Here is a 24,869-nt window from a genome sequence, read left to right as displayed (position 1 = left end):
GAGTGAGCGAGTGTGTGTGTGTGTGTGTGTGTGTGTAGCCAAACCTTTTCACAGTAAATTACAAATTTCGTGATACTTTATCCCTAAATATTTTAGTATGTATTTCCATTATACTTTACAATACTATTATCATATCTAAGAAAATAAGCAGTAATTTCTTAATATTACCTACTATGCATTTTGTATTCAAATTTTCTCCAATTGTCTCAAAAATGTATTTCATAGAGTTTTTTTTTTTTTTTTTCTTCTTAAACAGGATCCAACCAAGGTTCACATATTGCCTTTGGATGTTATACCTCTTTAGTCTCTTTTATTCTAGAACATCTTCATACTATTTTGTGACAGGAGTGCTCCAAATTCTAAATTTGTATGACTGTTTCCTCAGGGTATCATTTATCTTATTCCTCTATCCCTTGTAATTCTTGTAAACTGGAATTTAAGTCCAAAGGCTTGCTTCTATTTTAACACTATTTTGCAAGAATACTTTGTAGGTGACATAGTATATTTCATATTATATCACACCAGGAAGCTACCAGTTTGTCCCACTATTAGTAAGACGAAGTTTGATCTTTTCTGAGTAGTATGTTTTTTCCTCTTTGAAATTTGCAAGTATAATCAGTGGGGTAATAATTTGGTATCCAGGAATATACTCTTCCCCATTTTTTTTTTTTAATAGTTCTTACCTAAATGGATTATTCTTTGTGGGGTTGCTAAATCTATGGTTCCTTTCACTTTCGCTAGCTGGAACTTTAAGGTAAAGAACTTTTCTTCTTTTGGAGATGAACAATATAGTTCTTGTTCCAAATGGCAAGGTCAATGCTTAATTCTTTTTTTTTTTTTAATTAGTAATTTGTCACAGGAGCTCATATTTCTTTTGGTAGAGCAGGTTACTTAGAAAGCAAGCAGTGGGCACGAGGGGGTGTTCATTGATACTGGGGTAGCATTGCTTTTAGGCCTTTTGAATGGATATAATTAGGATGCATGTGTATATTTTTTTCTAATTATGTCTTAATATACATAAATGTGTTAAATTTGCATAAGTGTCAGCATGATCCCAGAATTTTTCAGTTGACAGTATAAGCCAGGTTTTTCAATCTGTCTTCCCTTGTAGTTGACCAAAGGGTACTTTTTATTCATTTTAATTTTAAAGACCAATTTTCATATGAAGCAACAGATATACAAATAATTATGAAGTAGGCAAGTCTTAAATGTGGATGAGTTTGGCAGAGCTAATAAAAATTCTGATTTTTCATAATAAATTCCAGAAATTTCAATATTGCCCTTGTCTTTGTTTCTTAGGGATCAGTTCTAGGGGCTTTCAAATGTATCCACAGGCAAACATTTTTTACTAAAATATCTTCACTAGAAAATTCATCTTAAATTTCTGTTATATTTGGATTAAAAAAAAAAAATTCTGAAGTTTTCGTCCTCTGCAAAATCCAGGGAAAATGGCAGAATGATAGCAAACATTGGCAGCGTTTGATCCACTAGTTTGTAACCAGACATTTAAATAAACATTGCCCTTTTGTTTTCTTCCAGCAATTTAAGCGCAGTATCTTTTATTGTCTCTCCTAGCGGTCTCCAAACTTTGATTCTTTTTTCTATGCAAATGTCCGTTTCCTCATATTTTGATGTTGTATAGTTAATGACCTTAACCACAGTTTCCGTGCACTGTTCTTTAAATAACAGTTTTAAAGCGTTGTGTTTTACCATTCATTGTTCAAGGCTGATTCCAGCCACCTGCAAATATTTTGTCTGATTAACTCATCTAAAACTTCCTACCAGAAAAATAAGGTGGGGCGGGGGGGCGGGGGGGAGGAGAGGGAGTAACTCAGAAAAGAAAAATAGCATACAGCTGTCATTGTTTATTTTGAATCTATTGTTTAACTGCAGGAATATGTTGTGTCACAGGGGTTAGTGACAGGAACTGTGCTCAAAGGGAGCTTGAACAATTTCAAAATATTACAGACTTAACTTCTGAAATGAGTCCACTTGTATCAGAGGCCAAACTGAGAGTTCTCCAAATCCACTTCTGTATCAAATTTAATGTTTATTAAGAAACAAGTAATAAAAATATATGAATCTGAAACTTACAAATATGTTATTAAAACTCAGCAGGAACTGCAGTAATCGTTTAGAGTTTAGAACAATAGAATATTTTTTCTTCAAGGAGTATTATCACTGATATTGTTTACAGTCGCTGGCACAGGATGATAAAAAGCAGATCAACTTTCAGTCAGTTTTATTGTCATTTGTAAATTCTCTGTGTACAATGCACCCCCTTATTGTGGGCTCCTGGGATAATCTGCTTCCACCACCCCACCCTTGCTATGTCACTGCATCCATCAGCAATGTTTAAGAATGCTTGTTTCTCCACTACTTCACCAACAGTGCTGTTGAAGGTTTGGATTCTTGGCAGTCTGGTGGGTGTTTTAATTAAAATTTGTCTTTTTCTGAGTGAAGTTGAATATCTTTTTCTTAATTTTAAAAGTCTTTGCATTTCTTTTTCTGTGCACTGTCCATTTCTGTTGCCGTTTTTTCTAGTGGCTTTTCTCCTCTCTTTTCAATTTATAAAAGAAGTTTAAATAGAAGTTGTATTGGAAAGAAAAAGCAAGGCACTGTCTTTGACTCAGTTGACCACATTTATGGGAAGGCTAACACACAACATGGTATTAACAGAAATCACTCTTTCCCACTTTAAGGTGGCTTATGAATGTTGTGTCCATACTGAGGAAGTAAAACCGCCTCATATCTATTAGTCTGGTAAACCCATGATTGATGAAGCAGTACTTTTCAAATTGGACTCTGCCCTTTTATCTATTGTTATACATTGGAATTCGTCAGCAAATTTCTTTGAAGATATAATTCTGTCCTTAAAAAAATTTTTTTAGACCACTTCCATAAAGTAAGAGGAAACATCAGCAGTTATTTTAAATTTTATAATATACCATAGTAAAATGACAGGTACATAATTATGCCCAAAACAATTAGAAATCATTAATTTAATCTGTTAAATTGGTTTGTTCACCAAATTAATAATTATCACATAAATATAGCCTTACTGCTTAAACAGTATTCATACTTTGATAAGAAAAATGGTGTTTTTCACTTTTGTAGAGTCAACTATGAATTTTTTTATATCTCATTTTTCATTAAATGTTCATATTATAGATGTAAACAGCTTCTCAGAAACAGAACTGAACATTAAACTTTGTTTCCATGTCTGAAAATTCCCTTTCAGTCAGTATTGTTTGTATCTTTGTCTTTAGGGATATAAGCAAAGTATAGCACAGTCACCCATAATCTTATAATCTTATCACTAACAACAATTTAATTTTTTTCTAATTTGTCTTATTTTTGAAGTTTTTTCCCCCTAAAATCACCATATTTGACAGTTTAGAAAACCTTGATACCTAAGGATAATTTTCTCTTCAGTGGTGACTTTTGTGTTCTAGCCCTACTTTTAAATATGATAATATTCTTTAAGAGCTGAAAAAATAGACTTGGGGTTTTAATTTTAGATTTAAAATTAAATTATCTGATGTTTACCGAGGTTAAGGCATAAATCAATCATATTGCTTGGAGAGTTCATTGTTGTTGTTAGGTGCCAAATGAAACCACTGTCCAGACCTGCGCCATCCTCACAGTCTTTGCTGTGTTTGAGTCCTTTGTTGCAGCCACTGTGTCAATCCATCTCGTTGACAATCTTCCTCTTTTTCTCTGACCCTTTACTTCAGCAAGCATGATGTCCCTCTCTAGAGTGGTCCCTCCTGAGTATTGTAAAAGAGCCTTATAATGTCAGTAACAAGGTGATACAATCTTATATGAAGGTATATGTTCTTGAGGGGTTAAAAAGAAGAATTAATGCTAGTGTTTACTGAAACTTACCAGTTTTTCCCCAACCTAATTGTGATCAATTTCTCTCTATTTATAAAGCAGTAGCTTTTAACTTCCTACCATGGAAAATAAAGTGATTTATGGATTCTGCCTACACTCATTTTCTATTGGTCTTACCTCACCTCTGTCTCTTGTTTCTTTCTGGTATGTCACCTATTTGTTTTTTTGTTACAGTAACAATACAGCTTGCCCACCCGTACCCATTACTGTTGAGTCGATTCCAACTTATATCGACTGTATAGGACAGAATAGAACTGCCCCATTGGGTTTACAAAGCTGTAATCTTTACAGAAGCATACTTGCCACATCTTTCTCTAGCAAAGGGGCTGAGGGGTTTGAACCACTGACCTTTTGGTTAGCAGCCGAGTGCTTAACCACTGCACCACCAGGGCTCCTTAATTAATTTGTCACAGCAGCTCTAAATTGTAGGGCTTTCATTTTCCTTTTAGCTTTTTTTTTTTTTAGCTTTAGTCATAGAGTTCTAGATTATTCCCTTCATTGTTCTCTGAAGAAAATGTTTCAAAAATTGCCTTTTTGAGAAACCACCACAACTTGACTTTTTGTTGCCAAGCAAATGGAATAGAGATACCACATTGTGTCTTTCACTTTGGCGTTGTCATTTTAATCTCTTCTGATTTTGATTTTTTAAATAATACTTTTTTTTTCTTTTGAAAAGCTTAGTGATCCCCTTCCTCTCCCCCTAAAAAAAAGAAAAACAACTAAAGAATTTAAATTTTTTTCTTTATGATGCTATTGCTTGTTTCCCTTTTACTTGGGAGTATGGCGAGCTGTTCAATCTCCAGTCTTATTTCTTTCTAATTTCTCAGAGTTTTCTTCAGCTGTACACCTTGGTTATTGTTTAGTTCGTCCTCTTTTCTCCTTCAGGGACTCCTATAATTTGAAGTTTGGATCTGCCCTCCTGAAGAATCTGTGAGCATTATGCTCCTTGTCTTGATTTACCTCTTATGTTCAGTGTATCTTTATTGAGTCTGCCTCCTATTTCACCAGTCCAATTTTCTGCTGCATTGATTCTTCTATTGCTGCTTCTACTGTCAATTTTAACTGGTTTGCAGCTAAATTTGTCCTGTGCTAGCCTTTTTTTAGCCTTAGTGCCCTCCAGTGGGGCTCCTAGTCTCCACATTTTTGCCAGAAAAATCCATCCACAAATGGACATGCCTAGCCATGTCATTCCTTCGACAAAATCTTCATTGACTTCTTCACTGGAGAGTAGTGTTCTAACCCGTTAGCGTTATGATCAGAGCCTTCTGTGATCTGAGCTTCCGGCCTGTCGTTCTAGTCTTACAGTCCCTTGCCACTCTGCTTCTCATCCCATGCCTCTGTACGTGCTCTTCCTGGTGCCTGGAATGCCCACTGTGTGCCCTTCCCCTCCTCCCATCCACACTCACAGCCTAGATTAACTGGCTGTCCCTACAGACACAGTTATTTATTCTCTTAGGTACATACTCTTGTACACCGTGTATATGCTTCTTAACTGGGTTCTGTAGTTTTTTGTGTACACTTTCCTATGACACCATAAGCTCCTCCCACGTAGGTAGAACTTTATGATTTCTATATACTCAACAACTAGCACAATGCTAGGTATTTTGTTTTATTACCTTTCTGCCTTTTTTTGCTTTTATTTACTTTATGGAAGACATTCTCGTCTATCACATAATCTTTTTTTTTTATGGGAAATATGTTTTATTGGAGTCAGATTATTTAATTGTTTTTTCCCTATCTGTGTTTTCTTATACATAATATCTAAAGTCACACTATAGTACCCAACCCTGGGTCAGGGTTCAAGAACGAGTACGGTTAGTGACCTGTTAAAGGCCCAGTCACTGTTTATTTCAGTAATCAAATCATGGGCTTAGGTCAACCAGAGCTGACTTCTCTAGCCTAATTGCTTGCCTCTAGCTGGGCTCGTGCTCAGCTTTGACAATGTGTTCCCAGTTATTCAGCTCTGAGATTTGAAAGCCAGCTATACTCCTCCAGGGTGGTCTTTCTTTCTTGTTTTTATTATTTACCTCCAATATTGTATTCCAATTCTTAAATGCTTAAGAAAGGGGTGGGGGGGAGCTTTATAGGTTTCTACAAAATTATACACTTTCGTTGTCTAAAAAAAATAAAAAAACTTTAAGCAATACAGAAAGAAATGGAAGTAAAAATTCTCCAACACGTTGCCCCTCAGAGGTAACCATAGTTTAGAACATATTTTTGCATACGTACACAAAAGAAACGTGTGTACCCTTTTCATAAATGGCACGGTGCACTAAAGCTGTTCTGCAGTTTGCTCCCTTTTACACAACAGTATATTTTAATTTACTCACCATCAACAGTGCGTGAAAATACCCATTGCCCCACACATCTACCAAGGCTGGATTTTTGTCAGTTACTCCCTGTGAGCTAAAGACTCCCCTTTTACAACTCTAAACTCAGATCTTTTTGAATTCCAGATGCTCGCATCCAACAAGCTGCTTGATATTTTCACATAGTGTCTGTCTTTCCAGCATCTCACATAGAATGCCCCAAACTGTAATCTGACTTCCTGCCTCAATTCTCAAGCCTTTTCCTTCCTCACCGTATTTCTTTTCATTAAGTGGAACTTACATTCACTCCATTACTCAAGTGAGAAACCTAAAGTGATCTTTTTTTTTGTCTGTTTTTCCCAGAATCTTCACATCAAGTAGCTCATGAAAGCTTATGGATTCTATCCACAATACCATGTATATCCAAATATGAGAAGACCCTGTACTTAAGCTGTCCCTCAATTTTCAAAAGACAAAATTAAATATATATATATATATTTTTATGTATGTATATATCTTTGATTAAGCAATATGAATCTAAAACTTAGGGACGTAGTCACATTTTTACTTCTAAATATTTAATTATGCCTGTATTTAAAGTAATAACTTAGAATTTTGCTTTATTCACTATTTCATGCAAAAATTTTATTCTGACTCTTCAACATACTTTTTCGGTATTTTGTCAGCACTGGAATGAATCATTATTATGGATTGAATTTTGTCCCCCCAAAATATGTGTTGTAAATCCTAACCTCTATGCCTGTGGTTATAATCCCCTTTGGGAATGGGTTGTCTTTGTTATGTTGATGAGACAGGATTAGTGCCGGGATGTGTCTTGAGTCAACCTCTTAAAAAATGTAAAAGGAGCAGCAGATTAGGCAAACACAGATGGAGGAAGACAGATGCTAAGCCACATGGAGATCTCTATGGAACCAAGAAAGAGAGGGCAAAGAGACAAGGACCTTCCCCCAGAGACGAGAGAGAGAGAGAGAAGCCTTCCCCAACAGCTGGTGCCCTGAATTCAGACTTCTAGCCTCCTAAACTTTCAAAAAGCAAATTTGTGTTTGTTAAAGCCATCCACTTGTGGTATTTCTGTTATAGCAGCACTAGGTAACTAAAGCAGTCACCTAACAGTCTCCAGAGCATCTCCTCCTCCCTTTCACCTAAGTTGTCTGAGATGTGGTGTTTTTTCAATCTGTGTATGTAGCTGTCACAGCCACAATTAGGACAGGATTTTTCCCCCATTCTTCTGTTGTCATCTTCCTCTTCTAAGAATAGTGTATGGTATTGAAAAACTCTATACATAGGGAATATACAGTGAATCTTGAGTCCATCTACTTTTCTTCTTCAATACCAATACTAATCTAAATCATCACTCTCCTGGACAATGGCCCTCACTTTTCAACTGTGTGCCTCATAGCTCTTCTTGATACCAGTCTCCTGTATATTCTTCACACACTTACATTTTTAGCATGCTAGCGTAATTTTGTTACTTCTTTGCTTAAAACCTATCCGTGCTATTTCTTGACTACCTTTCTTCTTTACCTGGGTCCCACTTGGCTTTTAGCACATGAATTTACCAGCTTGATAAAGACGGTATAGCTATTCAGTTATCTGAGGAGGTAGGGGATAGAAAGGAAACTGGAGCCAAGGGCAGCTATGTTTGGGGAGCTTTGGCTCTGTTTGTCTCTGAATTTTTTTTTGTCTGATGCTCTTAGGAGTTGGGAATTTCTGCCTTTCCATTGTAGGGCTCTGTGAAAGAGAAAAAGACCCTCAAAGAGAAGGATTGATGCAGCGGCGACAACAATGGGTTCAAGCATAGCAACAATTGTGAAGATGGTGTAGGACTGGGCAATGTTTCGTTCCGTTGCACTTGGGGTCATTATGAGTCAGAACCAACTCAACGGCACCTAACAACAACAATTGTGGGAAGCAGGGGTCGTGGTGATGCTCTTCTGATTTCAGTGGGCTCTTTCTGCTTCAGGGTGCACTGATGGTGAGTTAGCTGGTCACTTTGCAGCAGCTCATACACCATTTGCTCTGTAGATCAACATGTATCATTCCACTCTCAGTTACAGCTTTGAAGTAGATTTGCCTACTGACATTACACCTCCTAGTTAAGAACCTTGGGCAAAAGAAAAACGGCACTGCTTGGCACATCAGTTCCTTTGGTCCTGCCATGCCCTCCCACAGCCCATGTAAGCTGGGGATGTCAATAGGCCCTTCCGAATATTTCCCACTCAGTCTCCAAAATGTAATGTGCTTATGAGCGTAGTATGTTACCTTCTGGCATTCTCTCATGCAGTCCAAATTGTTTTGTATTCTTTGGAGTTGATATTTGCATAGGCAGAGATTAATGTTTTTTCTCTCCTTTTTTATTTCCCACTTTGTTCTGTATCGAAGCAAAATTATAAAAGTGACTTACGTTGCCATGTTTCCCAGAAGGCTCTCAGTGAGTTCTTGAATCTAAATTCAGATTACCAAGTTGGATAAGGCCATTCCCACCCTTGATTGTGGTTCAAACAGTGCAGTTGCTTGAATTTGGCTATTCAATGTGGAAATGTATAGACCATCCCATTTTTGTTTGGAATAGATTCGTTTCTTGTCATCATTTTAGTAAAGCAGTACAGATTTTTTTGTTTCCTTTGTCAAGATCCTTTAATGGGAAATCGAAGGCTAGAGATCCTCTGACATTTCCATTTATGTTGGCATCTTTCTAGAAGATTTATGGTTGGGGTAAGTGGGGAGAGGATTTTTAATGGAGGAACCTGAATAAGGGAATATGCATAGAAGTAGCTGTTTGTTACGTGTCTGTCAGTTTGTCGTACTGTGGGGGCTTGTGTGTTGCTGTGATGCTGAAGCTATGCCACCAGTATTCAGATACCAGCAGGGTCACCCATGGAGGACAGGTTTCAGCTGAGCTTCCAGACTAGGACAGACTAGGAAGAAGGACCTGGCAGTCTACTTCTGAAAAGGATTAGCTGGTGAAAATCTTATGAATCGCAGAGGAACATTGTCTGATGTAGTGCTGGAAAATGAGCTCCCCAGGTTGAAAGGCACTCAAAAGATGACTGGGGAAGAGCTGCCTCCTCAAACTAGAGTGGACCTTAATGACATGAATGGAGTAAAGCCTTCGAGACCTTCATTTGCTGATGTGGCATGACTCAAAATGAGAAGAAACAGCTGCAAACATCCATTAATAATCAGAACCTGGAATGTACAAAGTATGAATCTAGGAAAATTGGAAATCGTCAAAAATGAAATGGAATGCATAAACATCGATATCCTAGGCATTAGTGAGCTGAAATGGACTGGTATTGACCATTTTGAATTGGACAATCATATAGTCTACTATGCTGGGAATGACAACTTGAAGAGGAATGGTGTTGCATTCATCATCAAAAAGAACGTTTCAAGATCTATCCTGAAGTACGGCGCTGTCGGTGATAGGATAATATCCACATGCCTACAAAGACCAGTTGCTACGACTATTATTCAAATGTACGCACCAACCACTAGGGCCAAAGATGAAGAAATAGAAGATTTTTATCAGCTGCTGCAGTCTGAAATTGATCAAATATGCAATCAAGATGCATTGATAATTACTGGCAATTGGAATGCAAAAGTTGGAAACAAAGAAGGATCAGTAGTTGGAAAATATGGCCTTGGTGATAGAAACAATGCCGGAGATCGAATGATAGAATTTTGCAAGACCAACGACTTCTTCATTGCAAATACCTTCTTTCACCAACATAAATGGTGACTATACACATTGGACCTTGCCAGATGGAACACACAGAAATCAAATTGGCTACATCTGTGGAAAGAGACAATGGAAAAGCTCAATACCATCAGTCAGAACGAGGCCAGGGGCCGACTGTGGAACAGACCATCAATTGCTGATATGCAAGTTCAAGCTGAAACTGAAGAAAATCAGAGCAAGTCCACGAGAACCAAAATATGACCTTGAATATATCCCACCTGAATTTAGAGACCATCTCAAGAATAGATTTGATGCACTGAACACTAGTGACCAAAGACCAGATGAGTTGTGGTATGACATTAAGGACATCATCCATGAAGAAAGCAAGAGGTCACTGAAAAGACAGGAAAGAAAGAAAAGACCAAGGTGGATGTCAGAGGAAACTCTGAAACTTGCTCTTGAGCATCGAGCAGCTAAAGCAAAAGGAAGAATTCATGAAGTAAAAGAACTGAACAGAAGATTTCAAAGGGCCTCTCGAGAAGTCAAAATAAAGTGTTATAATGACATGTGCAAAGCGCTGGAGATGGAAAACCAAAAGGGAAGAACAAGCTCGGCGTTTCTCAAGCTGAAAGAACTGAAGAAAAAATTCAAGCCCGGAGTTGCAATAGTGATGGATTCCATGGGGAAAATATTAAATGATGCAGGAAGCATCAAAAGAAGATGGAAGGAATACACAGAGTCATTATACCAAAAAGAATTAGTTGATATTCAACCATTTCAAGAGGTGCCATATGATCAGGAACGGATGGTACTGAAGGAAGAAGCCCAAGCTGCTCTGAAGGCATTGGCGAAAAACAAGGCTCCAGGAAATGATGGAATATCAATTGAGATGTTTCAACAAACAGATGCAGCACTGGAGGTGCTCACTAATCTATGCCAAGAAATATGGAAGACAGCTTCCTGTCCAACTGACTGGAAAAGATCCATATTTATGCCTATTCCCAAGAAAGGTGATCCAGCCGAATGTGGAAATTATAGAACAATATCATTAATATCACACGCAATCAAAATTCTGCTGAAGATCATTCAAAAATAGCTGCAGCAGTATATCAACAGGGAACTGCCAGAAATGTAGGCCGGTTTCAGAAGAGAATGTGGAACCAGGGATATCATTGCAGATGTCAGATGGATCCTGGCTGAAAGCAGAGAATACCAGAGGGATGTTTACCCGTGTTTTATTGACTATGCAAAGGCATTTGATTGTGTGGATCATAACAAACTATGGATAACACGGCAAAGAATGGGAATTCCAGAACACTTAATTGTGCTCATGAGGAACCTTTACATAGATCATAGTTGTTCGGATAGAACAAGGGGATACTGATTGGTTTAAAGTCAGGAAAGGTGTACATCGGGGTTGTATTCTTTCACCATACCTATTTAATCTGTATGCTGAACAAATAATACGAGAAGCTGGACTTTATGAAGAAGAACGGCGCATCAAGATTGGAGGAAGACTCATTAACAACCTACGTTATGCAGATGACACAACCTTGCTTGCTGAAAGTGAAGAGGACTTGAAGCACTTACTAATGAAGATCAAAGACCACAGCCTTCAGTATGGATTACACCTCAACATAAAAAAAAGCAAAAGTCCTCACAACTGGACCAATGAGCAACATCGTGATAAGTGAAGAAAAGATTGAAGTTGTCAAGGATTTCATTTTACTTGGATCCACAATCAACAGCCATGGAAGCAGCAGTTAAGAAATCAAAAGATGCATTGCATTGGGTAAATCTGCTCCAAAGGACCTCTTCAAAGTGTTGAAGAGCAAAGATGTCACCCTGAAGACTAAGGTGTACCTGACCCAAGCCATGGTATTTTCAACCACATCATATGCGTGTGAAAGCTGGACAATGAATAAGGAAGACCAAAGGAGAGCTGACGCCTTTGAATTGTGGTGTTCGTGAAGAATATTGAATATACCATGGACTGTCAAGAGAACGAACAAATCTGTCTTAGAAGTAACAACCAGAATGCTCCTTAGAAGCAAGGATGGCGAGACTGCGTCTTATATACTTTGGACATGTTGTCAGGAGGGATCAGTCCCTGGAGAAGGACATCATGCTTGGCAGAGTAGAGGGTCAGCGGAAAAGAGGAAGACCCTCAATGAGGTGGATTGACACAGTGGCTGCAACAATGAGCTCAAGCATAACAACGATTGTAAGGATGACTCAGGACTGGGCAGTGTTTCGTTCTATTGTACATAGGGTCACTATGAGTTGGAACCGACTCAACGGCACCTAAGAACAACAACAGCTGTTTATTCCCTAAACTTTCTTTGGAATTTTGGTACATTTTACATAACCACGTTTTGTGAGAATAATATTTTAAAAATTATTTTAAATGCTTTATTGATTAAAAATAGACATTTGAGTGGAAATGGAAAATGCTAAAATTGTTTTATTTGTTGAATGAACATTGACTGTCCCTGGACTCATGTCACTCTTGATGTGTAAAATAGTCTTTAGGACCTTTAACCATCTGTTTTTGAAAATTTCTAAGGGTTGGTGTAAATTTCTATTTTTAAAAGCTATCAGAGAAAAAGAGGCTATTTGCTCCTTTAATAGGGTTAATTATATCAGACAACTGCTTGAACTCAGAAATTGTTTACATAATGATGCCCTTTAAAATAAAATTTGAATTCTCGAATGGTCACATTTTTCGAGTCATATTTCTAATCAAGTAGATCTGTATTCCCTTTCAGCTATCCCTCTATCAGCTATTAGAATGAAACATCAGCCACAGATCTGCCTCCTCATGTCTTGGACATTCTGTTGAAATATGTAACTTTGACTTGCAAATTCTACTGATCCCAGTTATTCTGTTTTCAGGGAAAATGACAGGGCACAATAGATGGCTTTGTACCCTCCTGTCAAAAGGATGAAGCATTAATAGTATGACTCAGTTATTGGTATGCCAACCAGGCACTGGTTATCTGGCATTATGACAGGTTTGCTAATGATTCCTGAAGTATCACAAAGAAAAAATTGTAAGTAGCCTTAGGATAAAAAATCTTCATAAGCCCATCAAATAAGAGCTTCAAAAAGAAAAGGACCTGCTTTTGATAGCTTATCCCCCCCCCACCCCCACCCCTGTTCTGCTATCAAGGTTCCATCTTACTTGGCTCTTCCTGATATGTGACCTTGTAAGAGAAAATTGTGGTGATTTTGCTGTTGTCTCTGTTAGAATGATGATTTTCATCTTATTTTTTTCAAGCATAGATTTTAATTCCATAGCTTGTTTATGAATTGCTAGTTTGTTAGAAACAAAGTGGTTGCAATTTAGCCTAGATATGGTAAAAAATAATACTTATTTTGGAGACAAATGACTAAAGGAAGACCACACAAATAGTCTTAGCTTTTCTATAGAACTTTTGCGAGTTTTTAGGCACAGTGGTCCACAAGGTTAGGCTTTCTTTTTGGCTAATGACCTCTGAAGGGCACAGTTTTTAAAAATATCATTTCCTTTTGGTTTGCAGTTTTTTTTTTTTTTTTTTTGCCTCTCTCTTTTTATAGTAATAGGTTTTTACTGGAGAAAATTTGAAAATGTAAAACTATGAAGAAAAAAGTTGTTTAAAACATAATATTTTTAAAAAAACACTCAGTAATTATATCCTGTGATAATACTTCAAGTATTATTGAGTGTTTAAGTATGATTTTGCTTTGTCTGTATCCTTTACCTTTTTTATTTGCATATCCCCAGATATCTTTCACATTGGAACCACACTGGATATTCTATTTTGTAACTTTCTTTTTTTTTTTTTTTTCATTTAGAATATATCGTGAGCATTTGACCACATCTATATATTTTTATATATATCAAAACATTACTTTTAATGGTTCTGCTTAATGAAAGGATTCTTTGTCTTTGAGGTCTAGAGTAGAAGTACTTTGCTGAGATGAAGTCAAAGATCCTATCAGTATAGTAATGATTTTATTTACAGTATCATTTTGGTGTGTTTATTCAGCACTATGGGTACACTGTGCAGGAAAGAGAGATTAACAAAACACAGCTCTTGACTTCACCCAGGCTTAAGATCCAGCAACAGAGGCAGACATGTGCCCCACTGTTCTGTGGCCGGGACCAGCGGGTAGGAGAACAGGACCTTCTTAATGTGAACTGCAGAGTTCTCCCTGGATGTCGGCTTCAGAGAGCAGGTGGACAAGTGGTCAGTGTGCCGGTCTTTTGCTTTAACAGTACTTATGTGTATACAGCACTGTGGGGCCCAGGTAGAGTAGACATAAACTGAAACCAGTAGGGGAAATAGTTGGGTGTGGAGCCTAGCAGGGTAGGGCAGGGTGTTAACAGGACTGGTATAGTTACCTCTGAAGTAAGAACATATGTATATGTGTATATACAGTAGGTCCAATGGCATTGTCCTCCAGGGCACCGACTCCTTTCCTTTATAACTCAGATCTCTGGCCACATGTCTGAGAGTTTTTTAGAGAACTGAGTATTATCGGCAAATATAGCACCCATGGAAATACTTGCTTTATTTAAAGAAATAAAAATTATTTTTAAAAAAGTATATAGCACAATGAGTCTTATTTAAGTATAATTTTAATATAATGAAGCAGTTTGATGCTGCATTAATATGAAATTCTACCTGTAATAAGTATCATTAGGCTTTTTGGAATGTAATGTTTTAGCTTGGTACATTTCAGGAATTTTTCAGGTATATAGGCTGCTTCAACCAAAGAGTACTTTCTCTAGCTCTGTTTCCACTCTTCTGATTATCAAATGCATTGAAATAATAATAATAATACAGAAGAGAGAAAGGAACGGAAGGTGGGAAAGAGGGAAAAAGGAAGGAAAATTTTCTATGGATGTACAGGGCAAGAACCAGGTGTGCAGTAGCCGACTTGACCTTAAAATGGCAGCTGCGCAGGACCCTGGGTGGTAAATGAAGTTCGTTCAATCAATGTATGACGGCTGCCTCCTGGAACCTATGGAGAATGGACACTCCCATTTTAACATCTGCTGTTACCATAGTTTGTAATGTAAAGGAAGAATGTGAACTCTTTAGCAGACTTTCTCTTGACTGGTGAGATGGTGGCAGTATTATGCAGAAAATGGCAACATTACTTCAGTCCCGTGTTTCTTCAAAACGTAACTCAGAAACTCCTGAAAAATTACCTGTTTTAAAAACTGAAATGGCTCGGGAGATTCTGCAAAATTTAATGCTTCTCAAACTTGAGACTTGTCAAGAATTTAATTACATAAATTATTTTAAAAATTCATTAAGTTTCTGCTTCCCTGAAAGGAGAGTGGGATACTGAAAGAATTATGTAGATGTGGGTCTTCTAAGTTTGTAATATACTCAGATAGAAGACAGAACAGAAATAACGAGATGGCTTTTGAAAACAAATGTGGAATAGAGGTGGCCAGTAAGAATATGTCCTTAGTTAGCTTGTATCAATTATAACGGGCTTTGGTGTCAGGCCTGGGTTAGTTGAGGTGATTAGCATCATTTTAAATTATTGTTACAAGGTTCTGCCCAACTCAGTGTTCCTTCGAACTTCTTGAGTCTAAACTTGCATAAACTCCTTCTCATCTTCTTAGAGCCAGTTTTACTGGATTTCTCTCAGTTCCTCTAAGCACTCTGTCCTTTACTACCCTTGGAGGACTTTTCATATCCTTTTCTCTCTACCAGCCCTCTCCCCCTTTTGCCTAGCTAGCTCCAGTTTATCCTTCAGATTTCAGCTCCAATGCCACTTATTCAGTGAAGTCTTCCAGATTTAGGATCTAGGTTAGAGGTTCTCACCATACCTTGCACTTTCTCTCATATGCTCCCATATTTGAAATTTCTTCATTAATGTTGGTCTTTCCTGTAAGACTGTAAGTCCCATTGGGTGTACTTGAATTCAGTGCTTTACTCCCAAGTGCCTTCTGCTCAGGACTCAGTAAACATTTGTTTACGCAATAAATGTGATTGTTGCTTAGAAGGGTAGACATTTATGAAACAGCTTGTACTGTTATAAGCTAATGCAAGGGAAGAAATTCATCAAAAGGTGGTGCAGATGGTTAATTACTTGACTGCTTGTGGAAAGGTTGGTGGTTTGAACTCACCCAGAAGTGCCTCGGAAGACAGGCCTAGCACTTTCCTTATTCATAGCCTTGAAAACTCTATGGAGTAGCTCCACTCTGCCCACATGGAATCACCATCAGTCAGAATCGACTGGACGGCAACTAACAACTGTATGTATGTATATATATGTGTGTATGTATATGTGGTTCTTCAAGTATCTATATAGACAGAGAGAGACAGAGAAAAGCAGTCTAGCACAGTGCTTATTTACAGCTCAGGTTCTAGAGCCGGATTCCCTGGATTCAGACCCTAACTCTGCTGCTTATTAACTGTGTAGCCTTGGCCAAGTTACTTAACCTCTGGATACCTCAGCTTCTTGTCAGTGAAATGGTAATAACAATAGCACCTACCTCAAAGGTTGTCATGAGAATCAAGTGAGTTAAAACAAATTCTTAGAGAGTACCTGGCAAGTATTATTCAGAGTAAGTTCTGAATAAGTAACAATAAATCCTAAAATAACACTTGGAGTTGTCAGTGTCCTCTTCTTATTTTCCATTCTCTTTTCCATTCCCATACCTTTCCCCTAGAAAGAGTAGAAAGGACTTTTTTTTTTTTTTTTGGTCTGCTCTAGACTTGTTTTCCCCAGTAGAGCTAGAAGACAATAGATTTGAATGATTCATTTAGCCTTACATTATCTTGCAGGGTAGTCAGATACCATATTGTGAATACATTTTAAAATGTTAATAAACAAAGAACAGAATTTGAGAGATTGGCATATAAGCTATAATTAAAATCTACTTTTAAAGACTTACAGAGCTTGCCACTTTAATGAAGAATTTAATTTAGCATTTTGAGGGAGTCAAAATCAATTTCATTGTTTAAAAAACACAGTTAAAGTTGTATATAGACTATTAAAGAGTGCTGTATCAGTTAAGTTAGTATCGCCTTCTAAAATTTCATGTGTTTGAGAATGGAGAGGGTCAAATGAACAGTTACAAATACAAAATCAAGCTGATTCATTTGTTCTGTGTGCTAAATACTGGGGCATCTGTGAAAACAAGCCGTGGCCTTGACCCTCACAAGGCTTACCAACTTATATGTTTAACAACTGTATAAAATATTTTGAATAACTTTTGTGCCATAGAATGTATTTTACTATGAAATGTGTAGATACTGATTACCCAGAAAAGCTTTGTACGAATTCCATTTACAGTTTCACAAACAAGTTGGCTACAGTTTGATTTATTCTGTTCAAGGACCCCGCCTTGAATCAAGGAGCCAGGCTAGAGTTCAGTTTATATGAATCTTTTTTACCACTTTGATGGAAGCCTTCTTACTGCTGTAGAGCTCAAGAAGTGGAGGAAGCAGTAAGATACACTGCTACTCTGAGTCTAGGTTTAACAGGAAAGGAATTGTTGATGACGTTAGTGGTGCTGAGCTAGTTATATTGAATAGTTTATTGGGGAAAGTCACCAGGCCATTTTATTGTCATCGTAGGAAGGAAGATAACTGGGACATGGTTATGCCCATAATTTGCCCCTGAGGAAAACAGATTTCAAAAAGTTCATAGCATCTGTAGGTGTGGTTCCAAGACAAGACATTTCTAAAAAAGAAGCCATGCCAAGAAACTTGTGGATGCACAGAATGCTCTGAGCAGTTCAGGTTTCTCAAAGGGTGTATATGATTGATAGATGGAAGGAACATATAACCATCACCCACTTATACAGTACTGAGTGTCTGAAATGTTGTCAGTTGCCATCAAGTTGATTCCAGCTCATAATTAGCCCAAGTGACAGAGTAGATCTACCCCCTAGAGTTTTCTAGGTTGTAATCTTTATGGGAGCAGATTGCCAGGTCTTTTCTCCCGCAGAGCCGCTAGGTGGGTTCAAACCACCAACCTTTCAGTTAGCTGCTGAGTGCTTAACTATTGCATTACCAGGACTCCTTACCTTATGTATAACAAAACAAAACAAAACATTGCCTGACGCTGCACCATCTTCATGATTGTTGGTATGTTTGAGTCCATTTTTCTGGCTATCGTGTAGTGCTTTCCAATCTAGGGGGCTCATCTTCCAGATCACCAGGTCTTTCTTCCTAGTCTGTCTTAGACTGGAAGCTCTGTTAGAACCTGTCCACCGCGAGTGACCTAGCTGGTATTTGAAATACTGGTGGCATAGCTTCCGGCATCACAGCAACATACAAGCTACTACAGTATGACAAACTGAAAGGTGGGTTGTGGACAGTGCCAAGTAGACTTTGAGAAATAAACATTTAAGAATTTTCTTTTCAATAGGCTAGAGCTCAAAAGGAGCTAAGGTTCACAAAAATGCTTCAGACAGCAAAAAGAAGGAAGAGGTAGGCTCACTGTCTGAAAAAGTTGTTCTTTGTGTTATTAACTGTTAACTGAATCAGACCTACATGGTTCTTATTTTGCTTCTATAATCTTCAACTAGGATGATTACTTCTCCAACAGAAAAAGGTAAAACAAACAACCTGAAATGGGAGGACAAAGGGGAACTAAATCCCCAAAAAGATGAGAAGATAGTAAGAGTATCACTCACTTTAAATGAATTTAAGTTTTCACGACTCAAATTTTAAGTTGCCTCCTAGGAGTTGAAGGGACTCTCAGATACAATCTCAGGGCTATTGTCAGTAATCTTTGTGAAATCGTGGAGAATGTGGGAAGTGCCAGGGGCCTGGAGAGAGACAAATGTCCCAGTTTCCAAAAGGGAGAAAGGTAGATTGTGAAAACTTCCCTAGCTTTAAACTATGACACTTGAAGAGATTATTAAAATATATATATATAGATATATACAGTAAGAGAGATTAAGTATTTAAGAAAAGAATGGGAGTGATCACCATGAATCAGTGTGAACTTATAAGAACAAGACATGCCAAACTGACCTCATTTCTCGCCTTTTTTTTTTTTTTTTAATACTACTGGATTAAAGAATAGTGGAGGCATGTTTTATCTTGTCTTTAGCAAGTGTTTGACAAAGTCTTCTAGATTATCCTTGTGGAAAAGATGATGAAGTATTGGCAATTAGATTAATTTACAGCTGGTTTTAGGACCACACCCATCAGAGCATGCCACAGGGTTTATCTAAATAATAGCCAGTTACTCTAAACACTGATTATTCAAGGAAAACTTGAGGTAAATGTTAATTTGCGTATTTTCAGAAAGTGTGGATTTATAGTTAAGAGTTGTTCTGATTAAGGATTTGTACACTGAAACTTGAGAGCCTGAATTTATTCATACGATTGAGAGTACAGATATAGACTTTTTCATACCTGTGCTGTATTTTTAAGAGATATAGATCAATTTTGATTTCTTTGAGGCCCTTAGTAATCCTCTATGTATTTTCCTGTTTTCCCTCACAAATAAGAGAAAGTGTTTCACTCTCTTATTTATTCACCTTATATTTCAGAGTCAGGCAAGTGGGCAGAATATGCCTGCTCAATCTCACAATAGGCAGAAGGCCCTGAGGTAGGGCTTAGTTTGTCCCTTGTGAAGGGTAGAAGATGGCGAGTGTGGGTGGAGTACAGTTTGAGAGGAGAAACAGTGAACAAGTTTGGGTCACAGATAGCCTGAGCCAGAATGTGTAGGGCCTTTTAGGCCCTATTCAGGGGTTTGAATTTTATTCCAATTACAACGTAAAGTAATTGGGGGCTTTAAACAGAGTAGTGATGGTCTGAATTATATTTTAAATCTCATTCTAGCTGCTGTATGAATGGTGGGAGCAGGAGGGAGGCAAGAATGGATACAGAGAGGTTGATTAGAAGGCTGTTGTAGCATTCTAGAAGGGAAATGATGATGGCTTAAACTAGGGTGATGGCAGCGGAAATAGAAGTGGACAGTACAGAATATATTTTGGTGGTAGAAGTGACAAAAGTTACTAGTGGATTTGATCTGAGTGATAGGAGTGAAAAATAGAAATCAAGGATGACTTCTAGGTTTTGGGATTGTTCTACTTGGTAGATGATGCTGTTATTTACTAAAATGAAGAAAACTGAGGGAGAGGAAAACATTGGGGGAGTATGGAATTGAGAGTCCTGTTTTGGCTGTCTGAAGTTTGAAGTGCTTACTACTTCCAAATATATCGGCAATATTAATGAATGAGCTTAGTTTGGAGCTCGATGGAGAGAGGTCAAGAATGGAGACATGATACGAATTTGGAAGTTGTCAGTAAATAGATGGTATTTAATGTCATAGGACTGAATGAAATTACCATGGGTATTTATCATGTTTTCTGACCGATTCCTTCTTCCTCCCCTACCTTGTAAAATTATGCTCTTGTTATATTGCAGGTACATACTTTAATTATAGCACCTATAATAACTTGCATTAATTTTCCTTTTCATGAAATATTTTGGTTTCTTTTTCCTGTTAATGGCAAATGGTTTAAGGTATTCAATCACTTGCTTCTGTATTTAACCAGAGACCTAACAGTAATGTGTTTTGTTTTTGTTTCTATAGGCAAAGTCATTAATAAAGACTTGCGACATTACCTGAGTCTTCAGTTTCAGAAAGGATCAATTGATCATAAACTGCAGCAAGTGATCAGAGATAATCTCTACCTGAGAACCATTCCATGTAAGTGTGTGATGAAATGAAAGAAATGAGGCAGAAATATCCTTGCTTAATTAAACATCTAGAAATAATTCAGTAGAGTATGTATTGCATATGAAATTGTAAAGACTAAGTTGGGAGACAAGAATGAAACAAAAATTGAATAATGAGATAAACTTTAAGGAAACTGCAGAAGTTTTGTTTTTATGAGTCAAAAAACTAGAATATTTTACACTGTGACTTTTTAAAAAGTGATCACTAAAATTTAAGAATATGTATTTACATGTTGCTAGCTGAACTTTAAGGAGCTCTGGGGTGCAGTGGTTAAAGCACTCAGCTGCTAATTGAAAGGTTATTAGTTCGAACCCACCAGCCACTCCGTGTTCTGTGGGAGAAAGATGTGGCTGTCTGCTTCCGTAAAGATCGCAGCCTTGGAAACCCTATGGGGCAGTTCTACTCTGTCGTATAGGGTTGTTATGAGTTAGAATCAACTCGATGGCTGTTTTTGTTTTTGTTTTTTTACTGGTCTTTATTCATATAAATCAATTCCTAAAAACCTATGCATAAGAAATCTTTGGCTCTCAATGCCTTGTATACTGAGAACAAGTTTTTGTATGACTTTTTAGAACATTACTAATCTTAAAATCTGTCCCCTCTCCAAAGAAAAGAAAGGAAGAAACATGTAGTGCCTTCCTTGTGGTAATCTATTTTGAACTTTTATCTAGGTGTTGATGAATCTATTCTAGTCTTAGTAGTTTTCAGAAGACTTGATTGTTGTGTAATGAGTTTTTTGTTTGTTTTCAAACACTCTTCTGTCCCAGTTTTGCAGTTTCTCCTCAGTGTGAGATTTTGTCCTAGAAAGGAGCTACAGTTTGTTTAGTTTCATATCATAGGAGTCAAAGCCCTTTAAGATCTTACAGAGCCTCTTAGCTCAGCCACAAACTGAAGTGTCGAAAATCTCCTTCAAGAGCCTAGAAGCAATGACCCATCGGTAGCAGTTAGTCCACATAGTGGTCACATGTTGTCTCTATCACTTTTTTCTTAAAAAACACCAGGCCTTCTTGGAAAAAATTCTGATTTTTGGCCCGGGCGAAGTATAAGATGACCTTGGAAGAGCTAATTGCAACAGAAAGTATGTAAATGCTTAAAAAATTATGAGAACATGTCAGAAGGGCACATGAGCCAGCTAGAAGGGGTACCCACTGACAAAATCTGAAATAATTTAAGCAAGAAAATTAAAAAGAGAGAGACTTCTCTTGTTCTCAGACACTGTACTATAGGTAGAACGGGACTATGATCCTTGAGAGAAGAGTAAATGTAACTACCAAAACAAGGAGTCCTATGATTTCCTCAGAAATCTACATCCAGATGTCTGAGATGTCTGGAATTTGCAGGACAGAGTATCAGGAGAGGAGGGAGCTATGAAGAAAAAGAGCTCAAGCAATCTACACAGATATTCCCTTCAGTCTGTTGCTGAATACTTCATGAAGCCAGGCAAAGAACTCTCTGAGGGCTGTAAGGTTAACAATTCCCAGAACTTAACCAAGGCTGAGAGAAAGTTGAGTTCTAACCAGCCTGAGTAGACAGACCCCATAAGTGTCATACCTTAGTCAAACTGCTAAAATAACCATAAATTCAGCTCTTCAAGGCTTGCTTTAACAAAGTTTAAGTAAACCCCCAAAGGATTAAGCTGATTTGCATGTTTTTGCTGCTAGCCAAAAAAAAAAAAAAAAAAGTTAACACTCTTAAAGGAAGACAACAAAATCCAGGTACTGAATAACATAATAGTCACAATGTTCAGTGTCTAAAAAAAAAACAAAACTATTAGACATTGCAAAAGAGAAAAAAAGGTGACCTATATAGCTGGGTATTATCAAAAGAAAAGTCAGCTAATAGGGGAGAGGGGCAGAAATTATGCAAAATGATGGTATTACCATACCAGGAACTTTAGAGTTATTGTAAATATGCTCAAGAGTTAATGGATAATATGAACATAATGAAAATAGAATGCAATACACCCTCTCCTCACTTATCAACATGCTTAGGTTCTAAAGACCAGGTCATTATGTGAAAATTGGCATTATGCAAAAATGGAGGATGACCACATAAGATCACAAAATAGAGGATGACTACATCATTACGCAACTTCCAGATTACATCATTACATAACTACCAGGTTACATCATTACACAACTGCCAAATTACATCATCACATAAACCATCACAATCAAAGCCAGCATTATTCTTACCTCACACCCTGGTGTTCATTACCGCCAGACATATGTTGTTAATGTGCAAAATATTCAGATAGTAGTTTTTTTTTTACTATTATCATAAATTCGAAATGTTGGATAACAAGATAGTCAATAAGTAAGGAGAAAAAAATAAAACAAACAAAAAGCCCATTGCCGTTGAGTCAATTCCGACTCGTAGCGACCCTATAGGACAGAGCAGGACTGCCTCATAGGGTTTCCAAGGAGCAGCTGTTGGATTCAAACTGCCAGCGTTTTGGTTAGCAGCCAAGCTCTTAACCATTGTGCCATCAGGGCTCCAAGTGAGGAGGAGGTGTATATAAAAAAGAACTAAATATAACTTCAGAAATTCACTGGGTGTGCTTAACAGCAGATTAGAAACTGCAGAAGAAAAGACCAGTGAACTTGAAGACATAGCAGTATAAACTAATCAAACCGAAGTACAGAGAGGAGAAACACTGAAAAAACGAACATTTTTAGAGCAACAAAGTAAAAGCAGAGACTCCTGTTTCTGCCATGAAGGACTAACTGGTACTGGATTTGCCCTCCTACTGATGATAGAGGAATCAGTTTATCTAAAGAATGTAACTACCCTAAATGTGTATACCTGCCTGGTGACATGATGGCTAAAGTGCTCAGCTGCTAACCAAAAGGATGGCAGCTCAAACCCAGCAGCCGCTCCACAGGAGAAGATGTGGCAGTCTGCTGCTGTAAAGATTTAATGCCTTGGAAACCCGATGGGGCAGTTCTACTCTGTACTACAGGGTCATTATCAGTTGAAGTTGACTTGATGGTAGTGGGTTAAATGTGTATGCACCTAATAACAGAGCTTCAGAATACATGGGATGAAACTGATAGATCTGAAAGGAAAATGAAAAGATTCATAATTATAGTTCAAGATTTCAACAGCCCTTTCAGTAATTAATAGAACAAGTAAGCAAAAAACCAGTAAGATTATATAAGATATGAACAGTGTTTTCAACCAACCAACTTGACCTTATTGCTATTTATAGAACATGCCGCCACCGACAGCAGAATATACATTCTTTTCTAGTGTATGTGGAACATTTATGAAGATAGACCATATCCTGGACCATAAAACAAGAATTTAGGAAGATTTAAATCACAAAGTATGTTCTCTGACCATAATGAAATTATAAATCATTAACAGAAAGCTACCAGGAGTTCCAAGTATTTGGAAATTAAATAACATGCTTCCAAATAACTTGTGAGTCAAAGAATAAATCACAAAGGAAATTACAAAATATTTTAAATTGAATGAACATGAAAACACAACATATCAAAATTGTGGGATGCAGCTAGAGGAGCGTTTAGAGGGACATTTTTAGCATTAAACACTTATGCTAGAAAAGAAGATTGGTCTCCAATTATCTAAATTTCTTCCTTAATAATCTAGAAAAAGAGCAAAGTAAATGCAAAGTCAGCAAAAGGAAGGAAGTAAAAAAGATAAGAGCAGAAATCAATGAAATAGGAAACAGAGAGACAACAGAGAAAAATCAGTGAAACCTAAAGCTGATCCTTTGAGATCAGTAAATTGACAAACATCTAGCCAGACTGCTCAGGTAAAAAGGAAAACACAAATGACCAAAATCAGTTGGGAGAGAGGTGGCCTCACTAAAAATCCTACCGGTGTTAAGAGGGAACATTATGCATAGCATTATGCCAATAAACTCAACAACTAGATGAAATGGGCAAATTTGTTTGAAGGCAAAAACCACCAAACCTCAGTCTGGATGAAGTAGATGACCTGAACCCTCTACCTGTTTAAGAAATTGAATTTGTAGTTTATAACTTTCCCATAAGGAAAACCCCAGACCCAGATGGTACTGGTGAATTGTTCCAAACATTTAAGGAAAAAATAATGCCAGTCCTACACAAACTCTTCTAGAAAATACAGACCCAGATGGTACTGGTGAATTGTCCCAAACATTTAAGGAAGAAATAATGCCAGTTCTACATGAACTTCTCTAGAAAATACAGGAAGGAACACTTCTCATCTCATTCTGTAATCTGAGCATTATTCTG

At 37.4% G+C, this 24,869-nt stretch overlaps 1 protein-coding gene across 4 annotated transcripts in view; it reads left to right on the top strand.

Moving 5' to 3' along the window:
• Positions 1-24,869, top strand: part of MAGI3 (membrane associated guanylate kinase, WW and PDZ domain containing 3) — a 257,635-nt gene that overhangs the window by 137,970 nt on the left and 94,796 nt on the right. For all 4 annotated transcript variants that reach the window (XM_064282401.1, XM_064282400.1, XM_064282403.1 and 1 more), the window contains exon 2: positions 20,479-20,595. In XM_064282401.1, coding sequence (XP_064138471.1) covers positions 20,479-20,595 — 117 coding nt within the window. The remainder of the gene's footprint in view (positions 1-20,478; positions 20,596-24,869) is intronic.

Source organism: Loxodonta africana, chromosome 3, assembly GCF_030014295.1.
Source record: "Loxodonta africana isolate mLoxAfr1 chromosome 3, mLoxAfr1.hap2, whole genome shotgun sequence".
Lineage (NCBI taxonomy): Eukaryota > Metazoa > Chordata > Mammalia > Proboscidea > Elephantidae > Loxodonta > Loxodonta africana.
This window is presented reverse-complemented; position numbering and strand designations above follow the sequence as displayed.